The sequence below is a fragment of the Physeter macrocephalus genome, chromosome 2, assembly GCF_002837175.3.
Source record: "Physeter macrocephalus isolate SW-GA chromosome 2, ASM283717v5, whole genome shotgun sequence".
NCBI lineage: Eukaryota > Metazoa > Chordata > Mammalia > Artiodactyla > Physeteridae > Physeter > Physeter macrocephalus.
Genome location: NC_041215.1, coordinates 113,316,835 through 113,342,632, shown reverse-complemented (window position 1 = coordinate 113,342,632; position 25,798 = coordinate 113,316,835). Strand labels below are relative to the sequence as shown.

Here is a 25,798-nt window from a genome sequence, read left to right as displayed (position 1 = left end):
AGAAGTGAATTTTGCAAAAAAATTCAAAATAACCAATGTCTCAAGCCATAAATAAGCTTCTCTCTTCTTAAATTTATTATTAAATGAAGAAATTTTCCCCACTTCCTTTTCTTCAAAGGCCTATCAGACATGGAAAATCTTTTTCATCTCTGTTTCCTCTTTTTTAAAATATTGGATGTTTACTGTTGGCAGGCCTGGTAGAGCTGTGTTGAGACTTACGTGGGAATTTTTCCATATATTATAATAACAATATAACTGCAAACAAAGATAAAGTTTAACAGCTGTCTTAGTCTCTCTAGCCAAGCCTAAGACAGGGGTTCTTGTTCAAGTGATTTACTGAGGGAGTGAGAAAAGCAGGATGGGGCAGCAGGAAAAAATAGGAAGTGCGTGGTCTCAGAGGGGACTGGATTTGGCCTTACCACAGAGGGAGCTCTGAGTTGCAGCACAGAGTAAGTCCCACTTGAGGCAAAGGGCAGTCATTTTCCAGCGTTTTGAGCGTGGTGGTAAGGTGAGGGATCTTGCCTCCTGGTTGACAGAGGCTCCCATTTGACTGAGAATACTTATCCTGAGAAGTATAGCTGGGAGGTGTCATCAGCTACCACAGCAGTTGGGGGATGGGTGCTCCCACAGGTAAAGGGATCTGAGGGGGGCAACAACAGCATCCTCCATCCTGGCCAGTTGAACACATTTATGAAATAGCCCTTAATATGTTGAGGAAGAAAATTTCTTAATAAATTTCAGTCTTTCAGCAACATTATACATTGTTGGCCCTCTTAAAGTACATCTTTCCTTAGGTGTCCATGATCACCTTTTCATACTTCTTTCTCAGGCTCCTTTGTGGTTCTTTCTTCCCTGCTCAGCCGTTAAATGCCAGTATTCCTTTCATCTCTGTCTTAACTGTTCCTTTTCCTCTGTACTACCCCAGGTGATTGCTTCCAATCTCAAAACTTCAATTACAATGATATGCTATTGACTTCCAAGTCTATATCTACATCTCTGTCTTTAGCCACGATCTTGATCTTCAATTCCAATTGTACATAACCCTCTGCTTTCAGAACATCTCTACTTGGACTTCTCACAGGCACCTCACATTCAAAAGGTCAAATATTACATATATGATTTCCCCCTCTAAAATTTCTCCCTTAAGTGTTCCTTGTTTCAATAAATGGTACCACTGTCCATCCAGCTGTCTAAGCCAGAAACTCAAGAATCATCTCTTATCCTCTCTGACCCTCCACCTCCATCCATTCACAACCTCAATACACATTCTCAATATTTCTAGAACACATGCACTTCTCTCCATCTTTACTACCATTACTCTGATCCAAGGCACTGTCATCTCTACCCTGAGCTACACAACAGTCCCCAACCTCCTTCCATGAATTCAGACTTGTCCCAGATTTTACTCTCTATACTACAGAAGAGTGATCTTTTTTTTTTAACTTTCAATTGCTCTTTTTTTTTTAGTTGAAGTATAGTTGATTTACACTATTTTGTTAGCTTCAGGTATACAGCATAGTGATTCAGTATTCAGAAAATATGACTAAAATCCGCCTCAGTATAATAACTGACAAGGTTCTCTTTATCTGCTCCTTGTCTTTCTGCTTTTCCACCATCGTTATAATCAACACTCCCCACCATGTTTGGCAACCTAGCCATATAAGTGAATGCTTTATCGGTTTCTAGAAACTCCATGCTCTTTCTCAGCTTCAGGCCTTTACATATGCTGTTCTTTCTTCCTACTCACACCCACGATGTAAACCTTTTAACTCTGAATCAACCATTTGGAATCAATTTAAAAGTCCCTTCTTCAGGGACTGGACCCCGATACTTTTACACTCTCCTTCAACATCATGTATTTTCTCTTTTGCAATGCTCATTATATTTAATTATAATTATTTGATGTCTGATGTCCCCAGTAAAGAGAGTCCTCTGTGAGACTACCTTTTCATGAATGTAACCCCTGATACTGAGAACAATGTCGTTATATAGCAGGTGCTAAATATGAATGGATACATAAATAGATCAATGATTAATGGGGGCTAGTTTTACTCTAGATTCACTGAATTGAGAATCCCAGATTCTGCTGTAGTTTGATGGGGAGACTTGAACCAGAAGTACTCCATTAAGACACCTCTATTATAAAACTTTGGCCCTGTAAGGATTCTATCCACCTGCTAGCAGAAAAAAATATTTTAAAAATATTCTACCAACTAGAGGCCCTATAAGATCCACCGTCCCAGACAGAGAACACGTGCCTCATCACTCACATGAGACCAGCTGGGTCAGGCTGCTGGTTTCTCAAAAGATGAGTTTGGCAGGACCCCTTGCAGGGAGTGAGACAGAGAAGAGGACAGGATCTCACTCCAGAGCACATTCACGAAAACTGGCCATTTGGAGAGAGTGCCTCCTCATTTATCTGACTTTCACACACAAGTGAATTCAAAATCCACTTGGTTTCTTTTTTATACTCTGTCTCTTCTCACTCTTTATCCTTATGCACTCTTTTCACTGACCAAATTTCCTTAGGGAGCAACTGCCATGCAGAAACGAAGCCCCGCTTCATGTGTGCAGGAACCATCCATGCTCTTTATTCCTCTTTCAAATGCCTCTGATTTCACTCTTTGGCTCCCTCCCAACTCCACTTGCCTAACATCAAACTCTTCTCTATGAGTTGTGTTTTTCTCTCTCTCTCTCTCCTTTTTTTTTTTCTTTTAGCCCTATCTAGCTTTTGAAAGCTTTTAAAAAGAAAACATTACTTTTATCCTCTACAGTACAAGGTTTGCAGATCAATAACCCCACTGGGTAAATCTTAAATGGATTACACTGAGGTAACGCCGAAGGAGAAAGTAAAAGCTAGGGCAGTGGAGAAAGCTGGTTGAGTGAACACAGAATCACAAACATTTTTATTAACTTACGAATGGAATGTACCAAAATGAAAAAAATCAATAGGTGAGTGAGGGGATTTACTATTGAAGTTGCAGGATTGACTAAGGCAAAGAGAGTCTCTCCAGGTATGAGAATTAAAAACCAGGGATGCCTTCACTTGTTTGCGATGACAATGTTTGGGCTGCCCCTGAGGCTGGGAATCCCATGGATAACTTGACCAGCATCTAACTCCTTAACCGACAAGTTTGTGCTTATGCAGCCTTGCTCTTGGAGACTAAAATCGTATAAATCTCTGTTCCGAGCAAATATTCACTGGTCTTCCTCTTCTTCCACTAACTCTAAGGATCCAAATATAATTAAATGCATATATGTTTTCTCATTTCTATATTTAGGACTATAATGGGTAGAAGAAAAACATCATAACAACATCCTATGCAAAGAAAAACAACATAAAAACAAGGTAGCAATTTACAGAAAAGGTAAAAGTCACCAGAAGGAAATAGGACACTACCTGAGAGACTCTAGTGGCCTCCTCTAGGAATTTTTTCATCTCATCCTCGGAGAATACCACATTCATGGCAGACCCACTAGGTAAGGAGGGGGAAAAAAAGAGGTCAGTTTCTTTTACCACTTCAGAAGTAAAGCATGCTAGAATTGATTGCTTCTCAGAACAGTTCCAGGCAACCTCTAGTTCCAGACTAGGCTAAGTAAGAAGGTGTCTCTTTCTACATTGAGACTGTATGTAATAAACAGGACAATCAACCAAAGTAAAAAGTCCCCAAAGTTGGGGATGAGGAAGTGGGGTGAGACATGTGATAATGCCCAAAGAGAACCATGGCAGCTCTTAGCGATGGCACATCCCCAAGGTTCATCCTTTCTGATTTATTGTTTTAACTCTCTTCTGGTTCCAGGTAACACTTATACTGTAACAGGATTCATCCCAGGATATAGCTTTCTAAACTTGTGTCTTCAGAGTTCATTACCCATAGCTGATCTTAACCCACAAGTATGCTGTCAAAGCAGGTCATTCTACTATCTCAGCTGGGTTACTAAAGAATCAAATTTTTAGTAACATTTGCAAATATAATGTACAGTATCTGACTGAAATGTATTCGGTTGTGTTCTTTCAAATTCTTGAGAAAGAATACTACCTGAAATCAATTTACTCTGAATTTTGGCATTTTCAGAGTGGGATGGGAGGGGAGGAATGAAGGAAGACTAAGCAGAAGGGAAGAAATAAGGAAGAAAAATATCACTTTCCACTCTCTTTTAAAAGTAACTTTTTCTTTACCTTTTCTACTATATTGCAAATTTTATGCTTGAAGAGCTTTCAATTTCTTTATCTATTTAAGACATGAAGGCTAGGGTCCTAATGACGCTGATAATTCACAGTATAGAGAACTAAAAGAAAGATACGGATTGCAGTGATGTGAGGGAGCACAGTGGTCAGAGCGATCCCCCCTTAAATGCCTGTGTTGTTTAAATTAACTTACATTAATACCTCAGAGAAGCAGTAGTATTGGACTGTGGTTGACACAAAATGCCACTTAAAGAAAAAGGAAAGTTTGCCACCTCACTTGAAATTTTTCATTATTTTAAAGGATCCCATCTCACATTTCATTTACACGTTCAAATTGTGCACAACAAATTACGTTTCTCTTATTATCCCCTGTTCAGTGAAGTAGCTCTTTACATGTGGTAATATCTGAAGAGAGTGACAATTGACAACTTCTCCTTTGATGACAGAACTTAGTTTCAAAGTTTATTATAAAAGACACTGTCCATGTACTCCAACATTGTAATTCATTTATTTAAAAAATCTGATCTCAAAAAAAAAAAAAAATTCAAACCATAGGCACCATCAGAAGGTGCTGACAACAGTCAAAGATAAGCTGTCATTTCTGGGTATCAGAGAACAGATGCTGGTGAGAGATATCCCAAGCTTGTTTTGTTTTGTTTTTGCTCTTTGGTTTTTTAAATTGTCCTCTTCTCTAATGTAAAACTATCCTCCTCCATTTGGCAAGGAGATGCCCTAAGCCATGCTTCTAAGATGTAGGATTGGAGACACTGTGTTGTCACTCCCTGAAGGAAAAGCATTAGGCTGAAGAACTGTGCACAGGTCTTCACTCTGGCTGTGTTGGTATGGGGATTGTCGATGGATTTACAAATTACTACACATCAAAGCCTAGTGCTGTTAGCATACAGAACGCAGTTCTGTGTCTCCTGACTTTTTAAATAATAGTTTTAGAAAACAATATATTACCTCAAAACATAGGAAGGTCTCAACAAGCAGGGGTAGCCCACTGACTTCGCAAATTCCAATGCCTCATTCTAGTTAATAGAAACAACAACAACAAAATGCATGAATAGTTTAAAATATTCAATAAAAATGCGGAATGGTATCGTTAGAACAAGTGGTAACTCAACTCCTTTTATTCTTTCTCTCAAAAGACACCATTACAATGTAAACTGGACACCAAAATACATAAAGTTTCTAGTTTCTAATTCTAAATATCAAGTCTAGTTCAAAAATAGTTTGAACTTCTTTTCATTGTTGGAATCAGTGAGAATCCTCCGATCAATTTATAACCAGCATTTAACTGAAATCATGGAAATTCAGCAACTTTAAAGTAAATTCACTAAGCATAGTGCATTCTCTCTGCCCTGCAGTTAGCATCTGCAGTAGTTAACATTCAGGTTATGACTCTTCAAAATGGAACATTAAAAACAGACTCGTGTTTCTCTCCTTACCAAAGTGTTAACCGCTTTCCATGGTGCCTGAGACACCTTCAGCTCATCCAAGACAGCTGAGAAAATGGAGCGATCCTCAGCCCTGTCGATCTGCAGAGGGCTCGTGCCCATGATCTTGACGCCGTTCTTGTACAGGGGGACTGCCAGGTTGTTTGGAATCTGGCCCCCGACTGATATGATACAGCCACCACATGCCTGAAAAATATGTCCTCGATATCAGCCACTGGATAATGAACAACTGTGCTGATACTGCCTCTGTTTCCCTTCTGAGAATGCTGAATGAACATGACTGTGATATTTTCATTATTCCCATCAATGGATATATTGTTATGCCACAAAGAGGTAAACGGATTTAGTCCTGACTTTCCAGGCACTTACCTGCTAAAATCTTTGTAAGACTCCCACACAATTACACATGATAACCATGTAAGACTCCCCTAAAACTACACGTGATTACCGTGCACGACTTCCATACAACTGCATGTAAACGTGTGACATTTGCATGCGTGGCAATTAAAAGAAAATCAAGTCAATGAACATTTCCATCCTGTACTTTACATTATAATCAACGAATTCTTGAACTACTCTTGTAATTTCTTAAACGGATACAGATCTCTCCTTTTAACATTCCCCTCTGCAGTTCCTCTCCACCCCAGCACTTCACATTCAGATTAATCATTCAAAAGACTGCTTCGGGGGCTTCGGGGGCTTCCCTGGTGGCGCAGTGGTTGAGAGTCCACCTGCCGATTCAGGGGACACGGGTTCGTGCCCCGGTCTGGGAGGATCCCGCGTGCCACGGAGCGGCTGGGCCCGTGAGCCATGGCCGCTGAGCCTGCGCGTCCGGAGCCTGTGCTCCGCAGCGGGAGAGGCCACAGCAGTGAGAGGCCCGCGTTCGGCAAAAAATAAAAAAATAAAAAAGACCGCTTCACCAAGTTACTCCTATACTCGGAGTTCTCCAAAGGTTTCCTTTGCCTAAAGGATATAGTGTTAACTCATTACCCCTGGGGCCATCAGGACTTTCCAACCTCATCTATGACGCTCCTGTCAGCCCCAGGAAAACCACCTACTCACCGTCCCCACCTTCGCGCATCCCCACCAGCAAGCTTTCTCACCTCCACGTAATCTTTCCCTGCCTGTTTCCTTTCTCCCTTCTCCTTTCCCTTATCAATTTTCTAACCATCCCTAAAGTCCAGTCTAAATCATACCTCTCATTGTGACATCCTGTCTCCTTTACTGCTGCTTGGTACCTGTCTACAGTACCCAGAACTCATTTTAATTCCTACTTCCTTACTATTTGCCTTATAAGCAGTCCCTGAATCGTTAAACTTAATCTCCTATGAGCAGTCAAAACGCCAAGATTTTTTTCTTAAAAGCCCACCAAATCTCACATTTTCTTGAGACTCTTGGTATAGAGGTGAGGGTGAGCCAAAGAGGGAGGGTGGGGAATTGGGTTTGGACTTAGAAGTCCCTCCTCTTCTTGGTTCCCTCCGGGAAACTCTCCCTGAGGTTCAATCTTCTTGTCTGTAAAATTAGGATAATACCTGCCTACTTCATAAGGTTCCTACGTATGTAGATCAAATAAGATAATAAACATTAAAGGTGTTACTACATTATAAGTTATAAATAAGACATTATTATTTATATTAGAAAATATTACAAAATCTGATAGGCCATTGATCTGGGCATAATTTGTGTTTGCTTTGATGACCTACTAATGAATGTTGCTGAAGTAATACATAGGTGCCAAATGTATTTTGTCATTATTTGAAATTATTCTGAAATATTTTTTTAAAGGGATGAAGCTCATTTCTCTCTGATAAGAGAAATTATGTACTGCCTAAGCAAACACCCTGCAATTGAGTGCTTAAATTCATTGTAAACATTATGGAAAATAACAGTCCACATTTCTGAATATTTATAAGTACACTTAAACTGCTTTTATCGTCCATTTTTATGTTCAATATCCATTTTTTGCAAAACCTTTAATAAATATTATTCTCTTAACTATAGTAGTTTTATTTGCTTATTATTTTTAGTTTATTAGCAGCATTAATATTTTAGAAGCCTAGAAACTAATTCCTCAGTTAAATATATAGAAAAGTCTCTTATGTGAAAGCCTTCAAAATAAATTCGAAAATTAAGGGAGAAGTAGCCAGTTAGCAAATATCAGAGTCAATTGGACTAAATAGGTACTTAGAGTTGAATAAAAAGGCTCTAAGTAATAAATATATCAATATTTTCAAAAATAACTCTATGGAATTGATTTTTATTTTTCAATAAAGCTACAAATTTAAAAACAATAATAATATGCACTGCTACTATTTATTAAGTACATTACTATATACCCTAGAAGATGTTTTGACTTTCATGGTCATGGTATCACTTTGAGGCAGTTATTACTATCCCCATTTTGCAGTTAAATAAACTGAGGCTTGGTGAAGGTGAAATGACTTGCCCATTTTTCTTATCTAGCAAATACAGGCTTACTTGAACTCAATTCTACATATTGTAAAGCAGTTATGCTTACCTAATATACCAAATCTTTGAATCTGAAGCTAATCCTGTTTTTCTGGCTGGTTTCAAAGGTAGTGAATGTTAGAAGTTAGTAGAAGAGCAATTTCTAAAACACTCTTTCTGGAAAGTGGTAGATAGAGAAACATTCACTGCAAAACCCAATTCTCGTCATTGACCTCCAGAAATAAAGACCATCATTTGGGAGACAAATCACATCCATAGGAATGTTTTAGAGTAACGGTGTGATGGTTTGTGCAGGTTTTGTCTGTACAGCAAAGAGAATTCAGTAGAAGAGAACATTTATGGGATGAAGTTAACAGACGAGAGTTTTGTGGAAGAATTTTATCTTAAATTGTCCCCAACTCCAAGCACAGAACTTGTAGGGACTTAGGGAAGAGAAGCTGGTATCCCACACAGATAAATTATTATCATACATATTGATACAATCACACAAATAGTTGCAAGTAACTTTCTGAAATAAAATATTCTAAAATTCAGATTTGTTTCCCAGATTTCCAAATACTTTAGGCCTAAAGTAATTCCATTAGTGTCCCAAAGTTCTACCGATGTTACCTAGATTTGTTTGTAGTATTTTTACCCAGCTTAGTTTCTTAGTTTTTTAAACCTGATATCACAAAGCTAAGGTATCACTGCACAAAAACCTTTCTGAAATAATCTTTAAGCTGAAATTTATTTTTAGCAGTGAGGAATGAAAAGAAAATTCTTCAAATTTATTTGAGAACATCTCAGTTTCCCTTAGACACTAATCACTTTGGTCAGTCCTTATTTTTATAACCAAATTAAATGCTGTATTATTGACAGAGTACAATGTAAGAAAACTTCTCTTGCTAACAGAAATAGCATTTACTTCATCAAAAAATAGCCTTGATTTTTGTAATTTCATGTATTATCTCTAATTTACAAGCCTCCACTATTTGTATTCTGTCAGTGAGGTTGATCATGCATTATTTTTTAGTAATTTGCATTTTAGTAAAACATTTTTAGCATTTCAGACAGAATCTTAAGCTTATATTTAATTACAATTAAACCAAATGCTAGGAATGAACCCCAATCCTGGTTTAGAGTGATACATTACCTGATGGGTTTTGCCTGTCACTAATTAATGTCTGTCACTCTTTCATTCACTTAACTCAAGTTGTGGTACAGAGGTACCACTGTCTACATATACATATGGTATTAGGTGTTAAAAATAGGAGAATTAAATCATTAAGCAGAGTACATATCTATGGGGTATGATCCAGTAAATTATACATCATAAAAGCAAGAAAAATTGTATAATCGGGACTCAAATCAGACAGGGACACCATAAGGTGTCAAATATGTTGCCTGGTATTTTTTTTTTTGTTTTGAATATTTGAATTTTATTTTACTTATTTTTTTATATAGCAGATTCTTATTAGTCATCCATTTTATACACATCAGTGTATACATGTCAATCCCAAATGCCCAATTCAGCACACCACCATCCCCACCCCACCACGGTTTTCCCCCCTTGGTGTCCACACGTTTGTTCTCTACATCTGTGTCTCAACTTCTGCCCTGCAAACCGGTTCATCTGTACCATTTTTCTAGGTTCCACATATATGTGTTAATATATATTTGTTTTTCTCTTTCTGACTTCCTTCACTCTGTATGACAGCCTCTAGATCCATCCACATCTCTACAAATGACTCAATTTCATTCCTTTTTATGGCTGAGTAATATTCCATTATATATATGTACCACACTCACACACCAAAACATAAAACATAAAAATACAAATCTCTTCTCAGGGAGCAGAACTCATGAGCACAATCATAAGGAATTAGTGACTTCAGTTTAAAGGGTTGCTCTTTATAAAGTTTTAAAAAAATGTCTGCAGCCAAAGGGATATATTGCTATAACATTTTCTCTTTAAAAAAAAAAAAAGAACAAGTGGGAAGGAGATTTTGGCATTTCTAGTATCTCCTCTCACTCAACTTCTGATCAAGACCTCCCACCAAAGCAGCCTGCTTTACTCACAGGCCATGTCACTTTTCTGACTTCCCCTTAATGTTTTCTTTAGAGGTGCTTCTTTGATTCCATGGAAACAGGCTTGGTCGTGAAGTAGACCAAGAGACCTGGACCAAGGGACCTATCATACTTTCTATCATCCCATGTAGCTATGTATCCTTGGGAAAGCCTATGGCCCTCCTAAGTGACTCAAATGTGTGCTTTTAAATAAGTTTAGACGTGCTTCCAATTTTCCGCAGATTTACAGCTGAATGCCTCAGTGACTTCAGAATCTCTACGGGCATCCGAGGTCGAATAAGGGCAGCCTTCTGAAGGTTGAGGCACACCCGGTATGAGAGACAATGCTTATAAAGCCTGCTGTGAGGAGACACAGCAACCTTATACAAGGAAACACATACACAAATATATGTACATATGTGTATGATATGTGCATATGATATATAACATTTCTTGTGGGGTAGTTTAAAGAATACATCAATGGCATATTGTTCTTATGTTCTTCAACATAACATTTACAATTACCTTATTATATATAGTAGCACCATAAAAACCAGTTAGCTTCAAATAAGGGCCAATTTATTTATTTCTATCATACTGAATTCAGTTATAATAAAAGGACCTCATTATCATCCATATGTAACTGCATCCAAAGGCAGTTGTAGAAGTTTTTCATCTTTCCTTAAACCATTTCATGGGGAAATAATTAATTATGTGTAAAATGCCTGCTGCTATTGCTTGTAATGCTTGTTAACATTTTTAAAACAATTATGTAACTTTTTACATATTACGTCATGGATTCCAGTTTTATTTTAATGTCTTAAAGGTAGGGACCTGGTTTTATAGCTCTCTATCCTGCTGAACCTGATTTTTAAAAGGTATTCAAGAAATATTTACAGAATGTACTTGTTTTGATCCCCACTTATGTGTCTAAAATGAATTAAAAAATCATTAGAAAAATCAGGTCAGAGAGAGAACTAAAAATTGTATATATTCTACCTAATGGTTTAGTTTCATTATATTACAATATTAGTAGGCCAGGCCTAAATATTGATAGAAAAACATGATGATACATCAATCTTAAATTTGTCTATATTTTTCTTCACAATAATAAAATCATCACATTGTTCTAGCACAATACTTAATACTTGACAATGTGATCTCAACTACAAATCTCATGTTGCCTTCACAGTACCTGCATGTAGAACATTTAAACACTCATATGATTCATAAACAAAAAAAAGATGAAGCCCAGAGAATTTATATAACTGGCAAAAAAAAATGAATTTTCAAGTCAAGAATTTAAGTCTTGTGGCTCCAAGTTAGAATTTTCTTTCCTTAAGTGACCATATTTTGTACATAGAGATGATTCTCTGTAGTAGGAAATGAATTACAATAACATCAAAAGGCACAACTATTGGACATCACTCTAAAATTTTCAAGTAGGTATTTTTTTAATTGTAAGCTAACTTGTTCTACAGACTTACAGTAACCTGGGATCATATAAATCCACAGTGAAGATACACTCAATAATATTGGAGTGGAGATGGAAGAGCTACTTAAGAGCAAGCTATAAAGGCACCAAAATCATTCAGAATGAACTCATTGATTTTAAATCGAAGACTACTGGCTTCATCTGATAGCATAAAGAATTACCCAGTCCTCTGTGAACGACTGTCTCCTCTGAGAACTGGTCATCATTAAACTGCAACAGCACGTGAACTAGAGAGAGGCTGCTTATCATATGTCTACATGACCAATTAAATCGTTTTGCAGAATATTTATTGGGGCTGTCTTGTGCTAATTAATATGTAACAGGCACATGTTACCAAGAAGAATTTTCAGTAGAGCTAGAATGCTTAGAAAGAAAAAGTGAATTTTATATGAAAAATAATTACTCTGTGCCAGGGCCTCAAGAATCTAAGGCTAGGTGATTTTTTTTAGAGTTTCACTACGAAATTAGACAATGGAAGACACCAGCAGCTCTTTCTCGTAAGGGGAATTACAATGTAAATCTACACACATGAATACACATATATAAAGTATGCACTGCATATATTTTTCTCTCTTTTTTTTTTTTTTACCTCCTGATGGTAGATGTCTAGGATCCTCTCCAAAGACAACTCTTCAAAGTACAGTTTGTCACACTCATCAAAGTCTGTGCTCACGGTTTCAGGGTTACAGTTCACCACCACTGTCTTCTTGCCAAGTTGACGCAGCGTGCGGATACTGGAGACAGCACACCAATCAAATTCCACGCTGCTGCCTGCAGAGACCATGAGATTGGGCAAAGGGGGGAAGAGAAGCCTGAAGTTACCGCACAAAGGAAAGCAGAAATATATTGCCAACCAATCCAGGCTAAGGGAGCTAATGCCCTTTCAATTCAATTTTTAAAACTCCAAAATATAAATGTGAGATCTATTATGCACACTATATTATTACTAGTAAAAACAAGGACTAATTAAACAACGACAGGTTGGCTTGTTTTGTATGCTAAGTTCTGCATGCTAAGTTCTGCAAGAGGTAATCTCCATATTCAAAGCATTCAGAATCTGAAAGTTAATGGGAGATAACTGTAATAATAATTTTAAAAACCTCATTTACTGAAAAGAAACTCAAGGTGAACATATTGACCTCAGTACACAAAAGTAGTTAAGTTAGAGATCAAAATACTTGAGTTCTTATTTCAGTCCTTCTACTTACCCTGTTGTCTGAGGGACAAACCCAATGATCCCTGAGGTGCCTTGCAGCTCTGACAGATCTTGATTGATTAGAAAGCCCTGGCCTTTCCAAGCATATCCTTTTAAGCTTGGCAAGGCCACCCCATGCAGAATGAGCGACCTTCTAAGAAGTAATTTGAAATATAATAATGGCCTAAATGCCTCAAAATATCACCTCTACTGGGATGCCATAGAACTGAAAGTTCTGGGATTTGTACTACTCCTTTGCATTAGGACTTTGTCTCCTAAAAATTCTTATCAGAATAATAAGTCGTCCAAATATAGTAGCATGTTAAATCTCACTATCAATTAGGTATGCACTTGATTATCAGCTAAGCTAATCTTTCCTAGGCCCTAAATTAATGTAGAATTGTTGCATAATTAGGTGAAGAAAGATTTTGAGAAGAGAAGGGTAGATCCTGGTGAAGGCGTCCAGACCATTTAGCCATAAGATAACTGAAGTGGCAAAGGTATAAACACTTTTGACCTACTTTAAGATCTGGCCAAAAACTGGCAAACTACCATATCCTGAAGCACTTAGTTAATTGTAAAAACTATAATAAACTATGCTTAAAGTAACAAAACAAGACCACATACATTTAAATCATATATTTCATCATTTCCATATTAGAACACCTTGCAGAGACAAAATGTTAGATATACTTATTAAGAAACATCATTGTCTATTTAAATATATACTTTGTAACTGTAATAGATCTTGATTCATTATTAAATATTCAGTTTTAAGTGACTGGGAGAAATATAACAATTTCTGGTGAGAATGTTTTAATTAAATTATATAATACTCTTCCTGTGCCCCAAAAAGAAGAGCTCTTTGCATCTAATGTCAACACAAGTCATATGTTAGGTCAGACACTGGGTCTACAAATATAATTACTGGCTGATGTATGAAGTTCTTGAGCAAATATAGATCTTTGTGAAAAAACTATGCGGGAAGAGAAAAAGTCAAAGTGTAATTCATTCCCCAACCCCAGTAAGAGGCTCAATTTAGTTCATGAAGATGAAAATGATAAAGGGATGACAAGATAAAATGAAAGAAGATAGAGTCTGTGGTTGAGACCCACATTTGAGTCCTACTTCTACTACTTAATAGCTGTGTAAGTTGGGCTACATGTCTCTGAACCTCTGTTTCCTAATTTGTAAAATTTTTATTATGACAGCATTTAGTTTACATAGTTCTTAGGATAATGGAATTAACATGGATGAAACTGAAAAGGCCTATGTAAATATAAGTTATCACTTTACCAATGTGATATGGACCACAGCCCAGTACCATCATTCCATGTTCATCAAAATTGATATCATGCTCCTGAGGGAAAAAAAAAAGTAAGATGTGGAAATTATTACATTATTCTTCCCTCTATTTAAACTGTGTCCTGTCTTTGAGTGTGTCTTTCCCATTCTTCCTCTTGCTGATATGCATCCTCTATTAGTCTTTGGGAACCCATAAGTATAAAGTGTTATACAAGCCCTACTTATTCTTAAAAAAATTATTCAATATTTTTAATTAGATAGTCATGAGAAAACAGCATAATTGTATTATCATGTAACCACTGTCTTTATCTCTTCACTTGTTTGATTTCACAATCTTAGGGCAGTTCTTAAAAGACTGAGTACAGAAACACATCATCACATTCAACTCACATGATGTCATTGTTCATTACTAGATAACCAAAGACACACAAAACGTATATTCCCCCATGTGGACCATTTACTAAATCTAGAGCTTTCTGCATTATAGAAGTTTGGCAGTTCCTACCTGACCATTGTAGGTAACATAGAGGTAGTTTGTTACTGATGGATATTCTGCAGCCAGTGTATCAATCTGCAAGATAAAATAAATAAGTACTTACATACATAGGGATTTTTACTCCCCTTATTATAATTTTTTTTCAAGAATGCTGTGGACTTTTTTTTTGTTCTGCATTCATATTCCTTTAACGTCCATTACTATCAAATATAAAGACAAGAAAAAGGTATGTACAATCCAATTGCTTTCTAATTCTAAAAGTGAGAGGGGAGAAAAAAATAATGATACAATTTAGCTATCACTTGGGCAATGAATGACAATACGCATTCCAGAGCAACAGATCATTACATAGTACCTCTCAGGAACACAACAAGGTGGTCACATAGTCAACTGGTTATCAGGAAAACTTACCCAACCAGCTGTCTAAAGCAACTGCAAATAAAATCTAAAATCAAAGCAAAATGACCTATATATATAAGGATGTCTTTGGTTTGCAAATTAATGCATAGGATTTAAGTTATCTATGGCACTAAGCGATGGGATGACATAAATACCACAAAGCATGAGGAAAAAGGGAAGGGGACAAGATCTCATTGAACATACTTGGAAAGAGTAAATCAATTCAGCTCTCAAGGGCCAGAAGCTCAGCTTAGTGAGCAAGAATTTGGGGCCGACAGGGCAAACTAATGTAAGGCAAGTGAGAAGGAAGAAAGATAATAATTGCTGAGTAGAAAATATTCGGCATCAAGCCTGAGACCTAAGGTTATGTGTGTGCCCCCTGAGCACATGGGGAAAAGCCAATGATTTTAAAGGACAAAAACCAGCTGGTGGTACGTTAAGCCAAAGCATCTCTTCTACTAAAGACCCCCCAAAAATCACAACAGTACACCTATGAAAATTCTTGTGTGATTGTCATGAATACTAGATGAGCTCATTATACCCAACCCTAACACAATGAATAGTAAATGAACCATAATGATGAGGCACTTAAAATAAAGTATTGCCCCGTAAAAAGTCAGTGCCAAAAGAGATGACTATTCTTTTCAAGAGGGTCAGTCACTACACTAGGGCATTTCAAGTCCCTCTATTATGCTAAGGATTTCTCTTACTACAGATATATTTGCACGTGGGTCAAAAAGTAGAGAAGAGGTCATTTTGATTTTTTTTTTCATTTAGGCCAAGAAAATCATGTGCTCACTCTTCCCTTTATACCCCAGTGTCCCTTCATCCTTTCCCCTTTAAAGCATAAATCAATCCTGTGCTGAATAAAATAAGTGACGTCATGGGCATCAACTGAAAAAGTAAAATCACTTTCGAATTCTACCCCTTTTTATTGAAAATGGCTCTATGAATTGGTGCCTACATTTCACCCAAGGAATCCTGGGAAGAAAGAAAAACTCCTTTTCTCCTTTACCTGTTTAACCCAAGGATGAATGTTTTTCTTTAACCTCAGCTCCCTTGTCTGGGCCTCAGTCAGCCCGAGGCATTTTGAAATCTGCTTGTCTGAGAACCCAATCTCCTTTGCCTTTTTCAGGGTTTCTTCTGTTATGGACTCACTAGAATTTAATGAAAAAGAGGATTCAAGTTTAGACCAAACACAGTAAGAAGCAGTGAACTATTCACTTTCAAAATCACCAAAGGCTCCTTATTTTCCAACTTCAACATACTTAGGTCTCCTGCCTTTTAAAAATACACGAATAACCAACTAAATGGTCTAGCCTATTATGAAGTCTACTATTTGCAATACTGACTTTCTCCAACATGTGGTTTCCCACTTTCACACCCTATGCACCCTCTTCTCTTCTTAATTCCTGAAAAGTGACTTCTGCACCAAATGTCCTAATGAATTTGCTCTTTCAAAAATAATCAGAACCTCTTAAATCCAGGAGTCTTTCTTAATTTTCATTTTCTCAGTCTTTCAGCAGATGTCCCTTTTGATGTTCCATTCTTTAAAAAGATATTTTTCTCTGGCAGTAAGGTGCTTCTCACCCTACTTTATTACAATTTACTATTTTTTTTCTCCAAGGCTCTATCCTCTGTTACCTGCTTACATCTGGCTACTTTCTCTCCCTTCCTAAATTTAGTCACTGTCATTGGCTCATAATGATGAGTTATCCTACATAACTAGTTGATGATTCCCAAATCCGTAGCCCTTTCTCCAGTGTCTGACCTGTGTTCCAGGTCTTTAAGGGCTTTGAGAACCCTAGAGGTTTTTTACTTTATAGAAAAGACAAAGAAGTTATTAAAATCAGCTTATAACTAGAATTCAAAATGTACACAAAATAATTTGCAAAGGGTCGAGGTACAGAAGAATTAAATACTACTATAAAAGCGTCTCTAACCAAATAGCTGTGGCCAAGCTGTTTCAAGCAATAGTCAATATGATAAAATTCAGTTATAACAGTTTGATAGTCAATATAATGAAATTAAAATATAACAGTGTGTTGCCAGAGATCTAGTAATAAATAAAACATTTTCATTGAAATTCTGCTAATAGAATGCAGTTGAATTAAACCTACTGCATTTTGTTCATTCTATCCTTCAATCTTCTTAATTTAATTAACTCACATTCTGAGTTTACAGAAGAAGCAAGATGGTACATTTAATAGCTACTTCTCTGGCTTTTTTATATCAGTGTTAGTTTGGATTTCTGAAGCTACAGGTCTTCCTAATCAATTCACTTTCTCTATGGTACCTACTTTGTCTTGTCTCTCAAATCCATTATTTCACCTAGTGAATTTAATTTCTTTTTTCCTATTCCCATTTTGATTTCTCAGTCTTCTCAAGTATTTGATAAGCATTCTCTCAGAACGACACATTTTCCTGTCAAATTCCTGAACACAGTCTATTAAGTATTATTGGTCACTTATTATGTGCCAAGCACTGTGCTACCTACATGCTATCAAATATGGTAGCCACTAATCAAACATGACTATTTAAATTTAGATGTTAATTAGTTAAAAATTTTTTAGATTATTCAGAGCCACACTTTCACTAGTCACGTTTCAAGTGCTCAATAGCCATACAGACTAGTGGCTACTACATTGAACAGTGCAGATTATAGAATATTTTATCATCACAGAAATTTCTACTAGACAGGGCTGGTCAAGATGATACAAAACAGTATTTGAGGCAATGCAGTGATAGAGAGTGATTCCAAACATTTCGTGAAGAGATAAGCTGTGTAGTGCAATGTGAGGTCAGAGAAAGGAGACAACAATATGAGTGGTTGCACTTGAGAAATACTATGGCAGTAGAGGGATGAGAACAGAACCATCAAATAAGTTCAGGTTTATACAGATGAAAGGAGTTGACAAGGCAAGGGCAACTGCATCCGCAGTAATGTGAGGAAGCAATAGGCATGGCAGGCATAGGAACATACTGAGGATTTGTAGTTGGAAAGAGTTAGTAGGACATTGCGGATGGTGAAGGCGGGGCAACACTCACTGTCATTTCCTTCATTAGTGCTTTAACATTTAGTGAACAAGTGCTCTGTGTATCAGAGCACTGTCCTATGTTTTTGATGGAGAGATAAAATATCAAATCTCTACGTTTAAGGAGATCAGAGTATATAAGAAGGCAAACAAATAGACATTTCTCTGATAGCACAGTGAGAGGTGCTGTGAGGAAGTGCTCCCAGCTTCTACTGGGGAAGTCTGGAAAGGCTTTACCCAGCAGGTGACTGCTGAGCTTCTGAGCTTCCTGAAACACCCAAATTTACGGTGTTTGCCTTTAGTTTTGCAAAAAAAAATGTTTGAGACAAAAGCAGAGGAAAGAATTTTTGTTGTTGTTGTTGCTATTTGTTTTATAAAGGCATATTTCTACTCTCCTTGCCAACACTATATTCCTAAACAAATTGCTCATTTGCTTATGTGCAAGTGTGCATTCAGCCTCAAAGTGGAAGTGTTTGACAAATAAACAATTTTCCTAAATGAAAACTTTGGATGATGTTCTTTTTTAATTATGAGTTTCCTGGATGGTTTCAAATCATGTTTACCTGTATGAGGAAAGGCTACACATTTTCTCTGTGATCTGCAATCTTATTACAAACACAGGTATGAAGCTTGAGTTAGGTGGAGAAACACTGTGCATACAACATTGAGCCAATTCTTACCTGTAGATTTTTTTAGCTACCTGCCAGAACATTTTCCCATCATTGTGGGATGGAAGTAAAAGGAAAAACAAGCAAAAATAAATAGATTTTCAATAAGACATTTCTTTATTATTGCAAAAAACTATCTGAGGCAAAACCTATATTATGTTTCTATATCAACAACCACACTAACTAAAATAACTAAATGCTAACGCTGAACAGCAATGATCTGGACACACATAAGAAACATGCCTTGAAAAGAACAATCACACCTATAATTATGACTATGGACTAGCACAAATGCAAGTTCTTCAAGTCCAAAGATAACCAGAAGTAATGTATTTATCTTTAACTCTTCTGGTGAGATTTTTTTTTTTTTTTTTTTGCTTTGAACGATTTATTTTTTATTTCTTATTATATGGAGGATCAGTCAATTCTTCAAAGGCTGCTATATTGCTTTAAATAAAACTTATAAATAATGGTATTAAACAAACAAAAAAAGAAACCATTTAGATTCCTCAAATTTCTGTTAGGAATGCAGTAAATTTGCATTTGTTTTGTCCACATTCAGCAATGCAGTCTTTTCTATTGCTGAAATATGCATAATTCCTCTTATTCTTTTCCACCAAAAGAGTCCAGTAGAGCATATAAAGACATCTCCAGCAAATATACACAGTCTTCTTCCTCCACCCACCAAATAAAATTGGACTCTTACCAACAAACAAATGAACAAAAAAGAAAAAGGAAGGCTGATTGATAGAATTGGCCTTGTGCATACAAAAGTAAAGTGAATTAATTTTGTGCTCAGCTCTATGGCAAAGAAATAGCTAAGACTAACTCAATCATTACTGCTCCCCATAGCATCCCCACCTCAGAGAGTTTTCATTATTTAAAGGGGATGCTGAGAAAAGCAACAGTAACACAAAATAATGAATAACAGACTTTCAGAATGGGGGTGAAAACTACTTCTCCATAGGCACCCGCTCAGGTGAGAGTTCTAAAACAGATGCTTCAAGCTAGACCTACAAAGTGCATGTTTTAAGCTCACAAGCTGATTCTCAGAATATTTTCTTGGTGAGCCAAAAACTGATTTAACTTTCACTCAATATTCAAATAACTAGATCAATAGCATGATATGATATTTAAACATCTTAAAATGAGGGTGTATTAAATTGGAATGGCATATGAATATATTCATATTCATCTATTTCAACTTGAATGCAAATATTGGGTAGATATGTTCCTATGAAGTTCCAAGTAATATATCTTCTACAGTATTTCATTCATGGCTTCTCTGGTTATTAATTTCTACTCTTTAGACATGTTTATGAAATAGTGCAAAGCACTTTGCAATCCTCTTCCCTGAGAAAAGAGATGTTGATTCTGACCCACCATCGTAGTTACAAAGACACAGACAAGTTAGACTCTTTCCCACATTGAACATGGTCCTAATTCTGTGCGTTACCCCTAACTCCAAGACAGGACATAGGTGGTCGCTCTCCATTATTTCCCTCATTCACTCTCTCCACTGTTTCTGCATAACACAAGGTTGGCTGGCATGTCATTACACACAGAAGAAAATTCACTTCATTCCCTACTTGTTCTGATACAAAATTTTATTCTGAGTTCCATTATAATAAAATAAGAGAAGAGACAGTTTGAAGACATGATTCATTAGCTTTGCGCCAGTGATTTAGATAAGGTTAAACCTCTTCAGAGTCAAATACAAGATGAATAATCTTAAGTGAACATAAAGCTCATTTAACAATGTGATTTAGATATATGCTCCTCATCTTTATCTGCCCATAATGAAGTGCCCCAGCTAAAAGGAATTCCCACCAGAGTTTTTTTTTATATCAAGCTAGGTAAAAGCTTGTTTTAGGGACAGGGCTATAATATTTCTATTTTTTTCAAAGGAAAATGAAAACCTTAATTTGGAACAAACTCAAAACAGAATAATTACTAAAAGAAAGATAAACACTGAATTTCTAATTCAAAACTGTTTTTGAATCCTCAATAGGAAATGCTCCATTTATATTATATTGTAAATCGAGGAAGCATTATACCAAGAGAGAAAAGTGCTCAGCTGAATGGAACATATTGCACTAAAGAACACAGTGTTAAAATATGTATAATAAATAAATTACCCTTCTGTTATTTGATATGCATTTGAGTGTACTAGTATGTTTATCTTTACTCCTTTGAACATGAACACATTAAATCCATATTTCAGAACCGTGTCCTCTGAAAAATACTACGTATACAAATTTTCCTTCCCCTACCAGCTTTCCTTGCTTTCAGAGTTCAAGGGCAAACTCTTCAAAGGTTACACTTTCATCATTGCATAATAGATTCTAAACAACTGAACAAAGAAACCCAAATAGCTGTGAGCCTGGCCTTTTCATAATCTTCAGCTTCTCTCTACTTAGCAGCACAAAATGAAGTCTGAAATTTTAGAGGGGGAAAAACGTCTCAAAAATAGACGATCAGACTTTTACACGCTCTGACATCACCTTTTAACGGTTAGACAGGATGGCTCAGCTTCTACAGCGAGAAGTCTCTCATGTGTTCTCCCTGTTTTATAAACAATACAAGCCTCTCTCCTCTTTCTCCTCGACTTCCGATATAGATTTTGTTGTTGTTGTTTAAAATTCTACCCTACCCTGTCATCTCTGAAGCTTCCGCCACTCACACTTAGTCTTCAATAATAAATGATAAAGGGAAATGGAATAAATTCCCCTTAATAAGGAAATTTTCACCTGGCACAGAGGAGCTGGGGAAATCTATTAACTGACTGGAGGAACGCCTGCAGCTTCACAATTACCAGGGGAGCCCGTGTACTTCACTCGGTCCTCTCTTCCACTTGACTGGCTTTTATCTGATCCACCAACTCACAAGTAATACTAAACAAATATCCCTCCAGATTGCACAAACTCTAATGTGAAAATGAGCACTCCACTTGGCCTACAATTATGGGATGGGCTTACAATTTTATTATTATCTTCTTTTAAAAAATCCCCCAAAAGGCAGAAGCTAAGAAAAACACTAGGCCTGATGTTCAGTAATGACATCAGTTTTAATAAGGAAAGAGAACTGAGAAAGATGTATGTGCTCTGTTCCAAGACCCCTCACCAGCCTCTCCCCTGAGTTTTACAGGGCTTCACTGATTATTTTTTGGCATTTCACGGGTTCAAGACCATGCCACAATCACAATAATGCAATCAAGTGGAGAAGTTGTCTTCTCATTTTTTCTGTCGAGACAGGTTGTTACCTCTTTCCTTGAGAGAAATGAAAAAGACATTTTTCAAAAGCAGCGTCAGCATTTAGAAAAGCAAAGGATAAAACCCAGGAAATTGGGTAAGTACTACTATTTTCTCTTACTTTTTGAGAGCACCATGCCTTATTTCTGTACAGCAATGAGGTCTTTGGAAGAGTTAAAGAAAACCTTGATCTTTTTCTCTCATGTCTGGGACAAACAGTGATCCGATGTTCATGTGAAACCATGACAATATGAAAAGTATTTATTAGGATCTGGGTTCACTTAGCACTATCACAATAATGCTATAAAATTGCAAGTGCTGATTTTCAAGGGATGACACATTTAAAATTATACTTCATCTTAAAGGCTATTACAAACAACAAAATCAAAACCTAGAAGAAAACTTAAGAGAAATTGATACAGTAGATATTTTTAAGTAGGCAATTTTTAAATTCCTGAATCCTATGTTCATTTTTAACCAATCTTCAGTGATCCCAATAATCCAGAAATATTGTTATATAACTTTTAATCTGGTAAGCTCATTTATATACATCATTAATATATGATGATTATAACATCGTAATTATATTCTATGAATACCAAGTAATGAAAATGGGGAAAATAACCTAATATAGGTTAGGTTAAACATAATTTTTGATCCTTAATAAATCACCTTTTGTATCTCAGTGATCTCCTGTTCAGAATGCTGTGACTCTCTTTCTCTGCCCTTGATTGCTAACGATGAAAAACAAATGGAAACCACCTAATCACAGTAATAAGACTTGTCCATTAGTATATAAAAAAGTGTTCTGCTACATTCAAAAGAGCATGCTTCTACTAAGAAAATAGCTTTCACCTGATCAGATTGAGCTAAAAGGCAAAGTCTATACTATGGAATATTGCTTCTGTTATTTCTGCTTGGAAAATTTATTTATAATTTAAAATACACTCAGTGTATTCTTTTTCAAAAATTAAGAGGATGTATTCAGTAAGCAAAATCCTGGATTTTTCCATGAATATAGGTTTGTTATACATCCAGAATTTAAATCCAGCGGATAAAAAGAAATATTGTATAAGGCCCCAGTAGAAAACTGACATTGAATGAGCATTCTTTGATGTTTTAAAATTTGTTATTTCACAATAAGTTTATTTGGAAGTCTTATATTTTATTTATTTATTTATTTGTTTTGCGGTACGCGGGCCTCTCACTGTTGTGGCCTCTCCCGTTGCGGAGTACAGGCTTGGGACGCGCAGGCTCCGTGGCACATGGGATCCTCCCGGACAGGGGCACGAACCCGCGTCCCCTGCATCGGCAGGCGGACTCTCAACCACTGCGCCACCAGGGAAGCCCTGGAAGTCCTATATTTTAAAACTTCTCCATCATCTTTGTTTAAAGCAAGTCACGTTTCCACAGAGTAGTTTTCCAAATACCATATATGTTTGTTGTCCAAGCAACAAATGTATAACAAATGTGTAACTTTCTTTGACTTTTAGAAACTATTACTTAGAATCTTATTAAAATTATTTACTTAAGTGAAGTCTATCTACTGATAACTACTGCATAGATTTTTTTTTTCTTGCTAAATGTAACTTATGTTGAATTAATTTTTCACCAAATTTTTCTAGTTCTTAAATGAGAAAATGTAAGCCTTTTCTAGAAAGGGGAAAAATAAGAAGCCATTTCTAGAAAAATTGTAGAATTAAATGTAGAAAAATGTAGATGTAGAAAAATTCTAGAATTAAATTCCTGGTGACATGTCACACTAGATCTATGATGATTTGAGGATTACTATGTACATGGAAGTCAAAAATCTTTATCACTGAGGGTTTTTCAGAAGAAGACATATAATACCCAGATAGCAAAAATTCTCATCTATTTCATACTAAAAACTATATACTCAAGAACTGAGTGAGTAGCTCCCCTCTTCAAGTTACCTAGAGCTAAGTATGGTCAATTAAACCAGACCATCCGCTAAAGACAGGTGGTAGGTAGGCTATGAGGCAGTCTGGGCAATATCAACATAACCATGTGATGGCCATTATGTTATCATTACTATATTTACATAGGCAAATAGTGCCTAACTGCCTACTTCAACCCGAGATAGGCCAACATCACTGACTGAATCTAAAGTCAGGCTTCAACTATGCTGAGAAAAAAAATCTCGTCGATTAAATGAAATAATGAACGTGTCAAGTGTTTAGCACAGTGCAAAGTAGGTAATAAGTGCTTCATAAATGCAAATGCCAGAAGACAGTATAAAGGGAAGGAGCAGACACAAGAGAGGAGAAGGAGGAAGAGGAGGGGACTTCCCTGGTGGCACAGTGGATAAGACTGCACACTCCCAATGCAGGGGGCCCGGGTTCGATCCCTGCCTGGTCAGGGAACTAGATCCCACATGCATGCTGCAACCAAGGAGCTCACGTGCTGAAACTAAGGAGCTGGTGAGCTGCAACTAAGGAGCCCTCCTGTCGCAATTAAGACCCAGTGCAACCAGATAAAAAAATAAATATTAAAGAAGAAAAAAAAAAAAGAAGCACGAGGAGTTCAGCAGAACAAAACTGGCAGGTCACCTAAATGTGGCCTCCGCACCTCAGCTCTTCTAAGTCTCTTCCCTCTCTCTGTAGCATTCCTGTATCCAGACCTTGACGGGTGAGGCCCACCATACTCTGTATCCCCTGAAAAGCATAAATGATCACCCAGACGTTTACTCCGTTGTTGGGAGGCAAGGCCACTGCCTCACTCCTCGCGATAGGCATCACCCACTTCAGCTCCCAGGGCACTAGCAGAGGTTCTGCGCCCATAAAGGCATCTCAGGTATGAATGAGAAGGTGAAAAATCCTGAGGGCCAGTGAGTGATTATCTAGCATCTGTAATTATAGCTCAGGCAGACTATTTTGTCTACATTTAATTTCCATTGTATACTTCAGGAGCTTTTAACTCACACCCGCATTAACATGGAAGATAAGGCATTTACATTTTATTTAAAGAAAAAAAATATATGTACATGTATGTATGTGTGCATATATACACACACATATGTATACTGTCTCATAAATACAGAAAAATTTAAAAAGAAAATTCTTATGTTAGCTCTCCATAGTCTTGAAAATTCTGTTTACATCTCTTAAAGGTGACGCACCAAGGCTTTCTGCTTTCCAGGCCCCCACATTTTCCTCACAAGAGTTTAGAGAAGGGCACATCTCTTACAAGGCTTCTGCTCTAAGTGGGGTCAACAATTCAGGCAGGGAAACACACAGCTCACAACTTGACAGCTAAGGAGGAGCTGATCTCCAGCTGTCTGATTTTCAAGTCATATCTCTACAAAGAAGCTTTTGAAAAGGGTTAGCGACTAGAACTGAAGGCAGAAGCCCTGGGCTAGATTTCTTGCTTTCCTCTGACTGGTGTGACATAAAGTATAACACACACCTCTGTGTGACTCAGTTTCACCACCTACAAAAATAGAATAGTGATTATTTTCCACCTGTATTATAACAGAAATTCACCTTAAGGTCACCAGAGAAATACAAATCTCTGTATCATAACTGTTATGATTATATATTTTTCGCCTTAATCTTCTTTGCTGGTTAATTAAATCAGAGCCTGCACTACCATTGTACATATTTATGAATATTTCTCATAAAAAGTTTTCTAGGGCTTCCCTGGTAGCGCAGTGGTTGAGAGTCCGCCTGCCAATGCAGGGGACGCGGGTTCGTGCCCCGGTCAGGGAGGATCCCACATGCTGCGGAGCGGCTGGGCCCGTGAGCCATGGCCGCTGAGCCTGCGTGTCCGG

General features: G+C 37.0%; 1 protein-coding gene across 1 annotated transcript in view; it reads right to left on the bottom strand.

Annotated features, from left to right (window-relative positions):
- Positions 1-25,798, bottom strand: part of CPS1 (carbamoyl-phosphate synthase 1) — a 149,747-nt gene that overhangs the window by 34,114 nt on the left and 89,835 nt on the right. The window contains exons 22-28 of the mRNA XM_024124648.1: positions 16,070-16,211; positions 14,665-14,730; positions 14,151-14,214; positions 12,249-12,430; positions 5,641-5,835; positions 5,153-5,220; positions 3,401-3,476 (exon numbers count right to left, since the gene is read on the bottom strand). Of these exons, the coding sequence (XP_023980416.1) occupies positions 3,401-3,476; positions 5,153-5,220; positions 5,641-5,835; positions 12,249-12,430; positions 14,151-14,214; positions 14,665-14,730; positions 16,070-16,211 (793 nt within the window). The remainder of the gene's footprint in view (positions 1-3,400; positions 3,477-5,152; positions 5,221-5,640; positions 5,836-12,248; positions 12,431-14,150; positions 14,215-14,664; positions 14,731-16,069; positions 16,212-25,798) is intronic.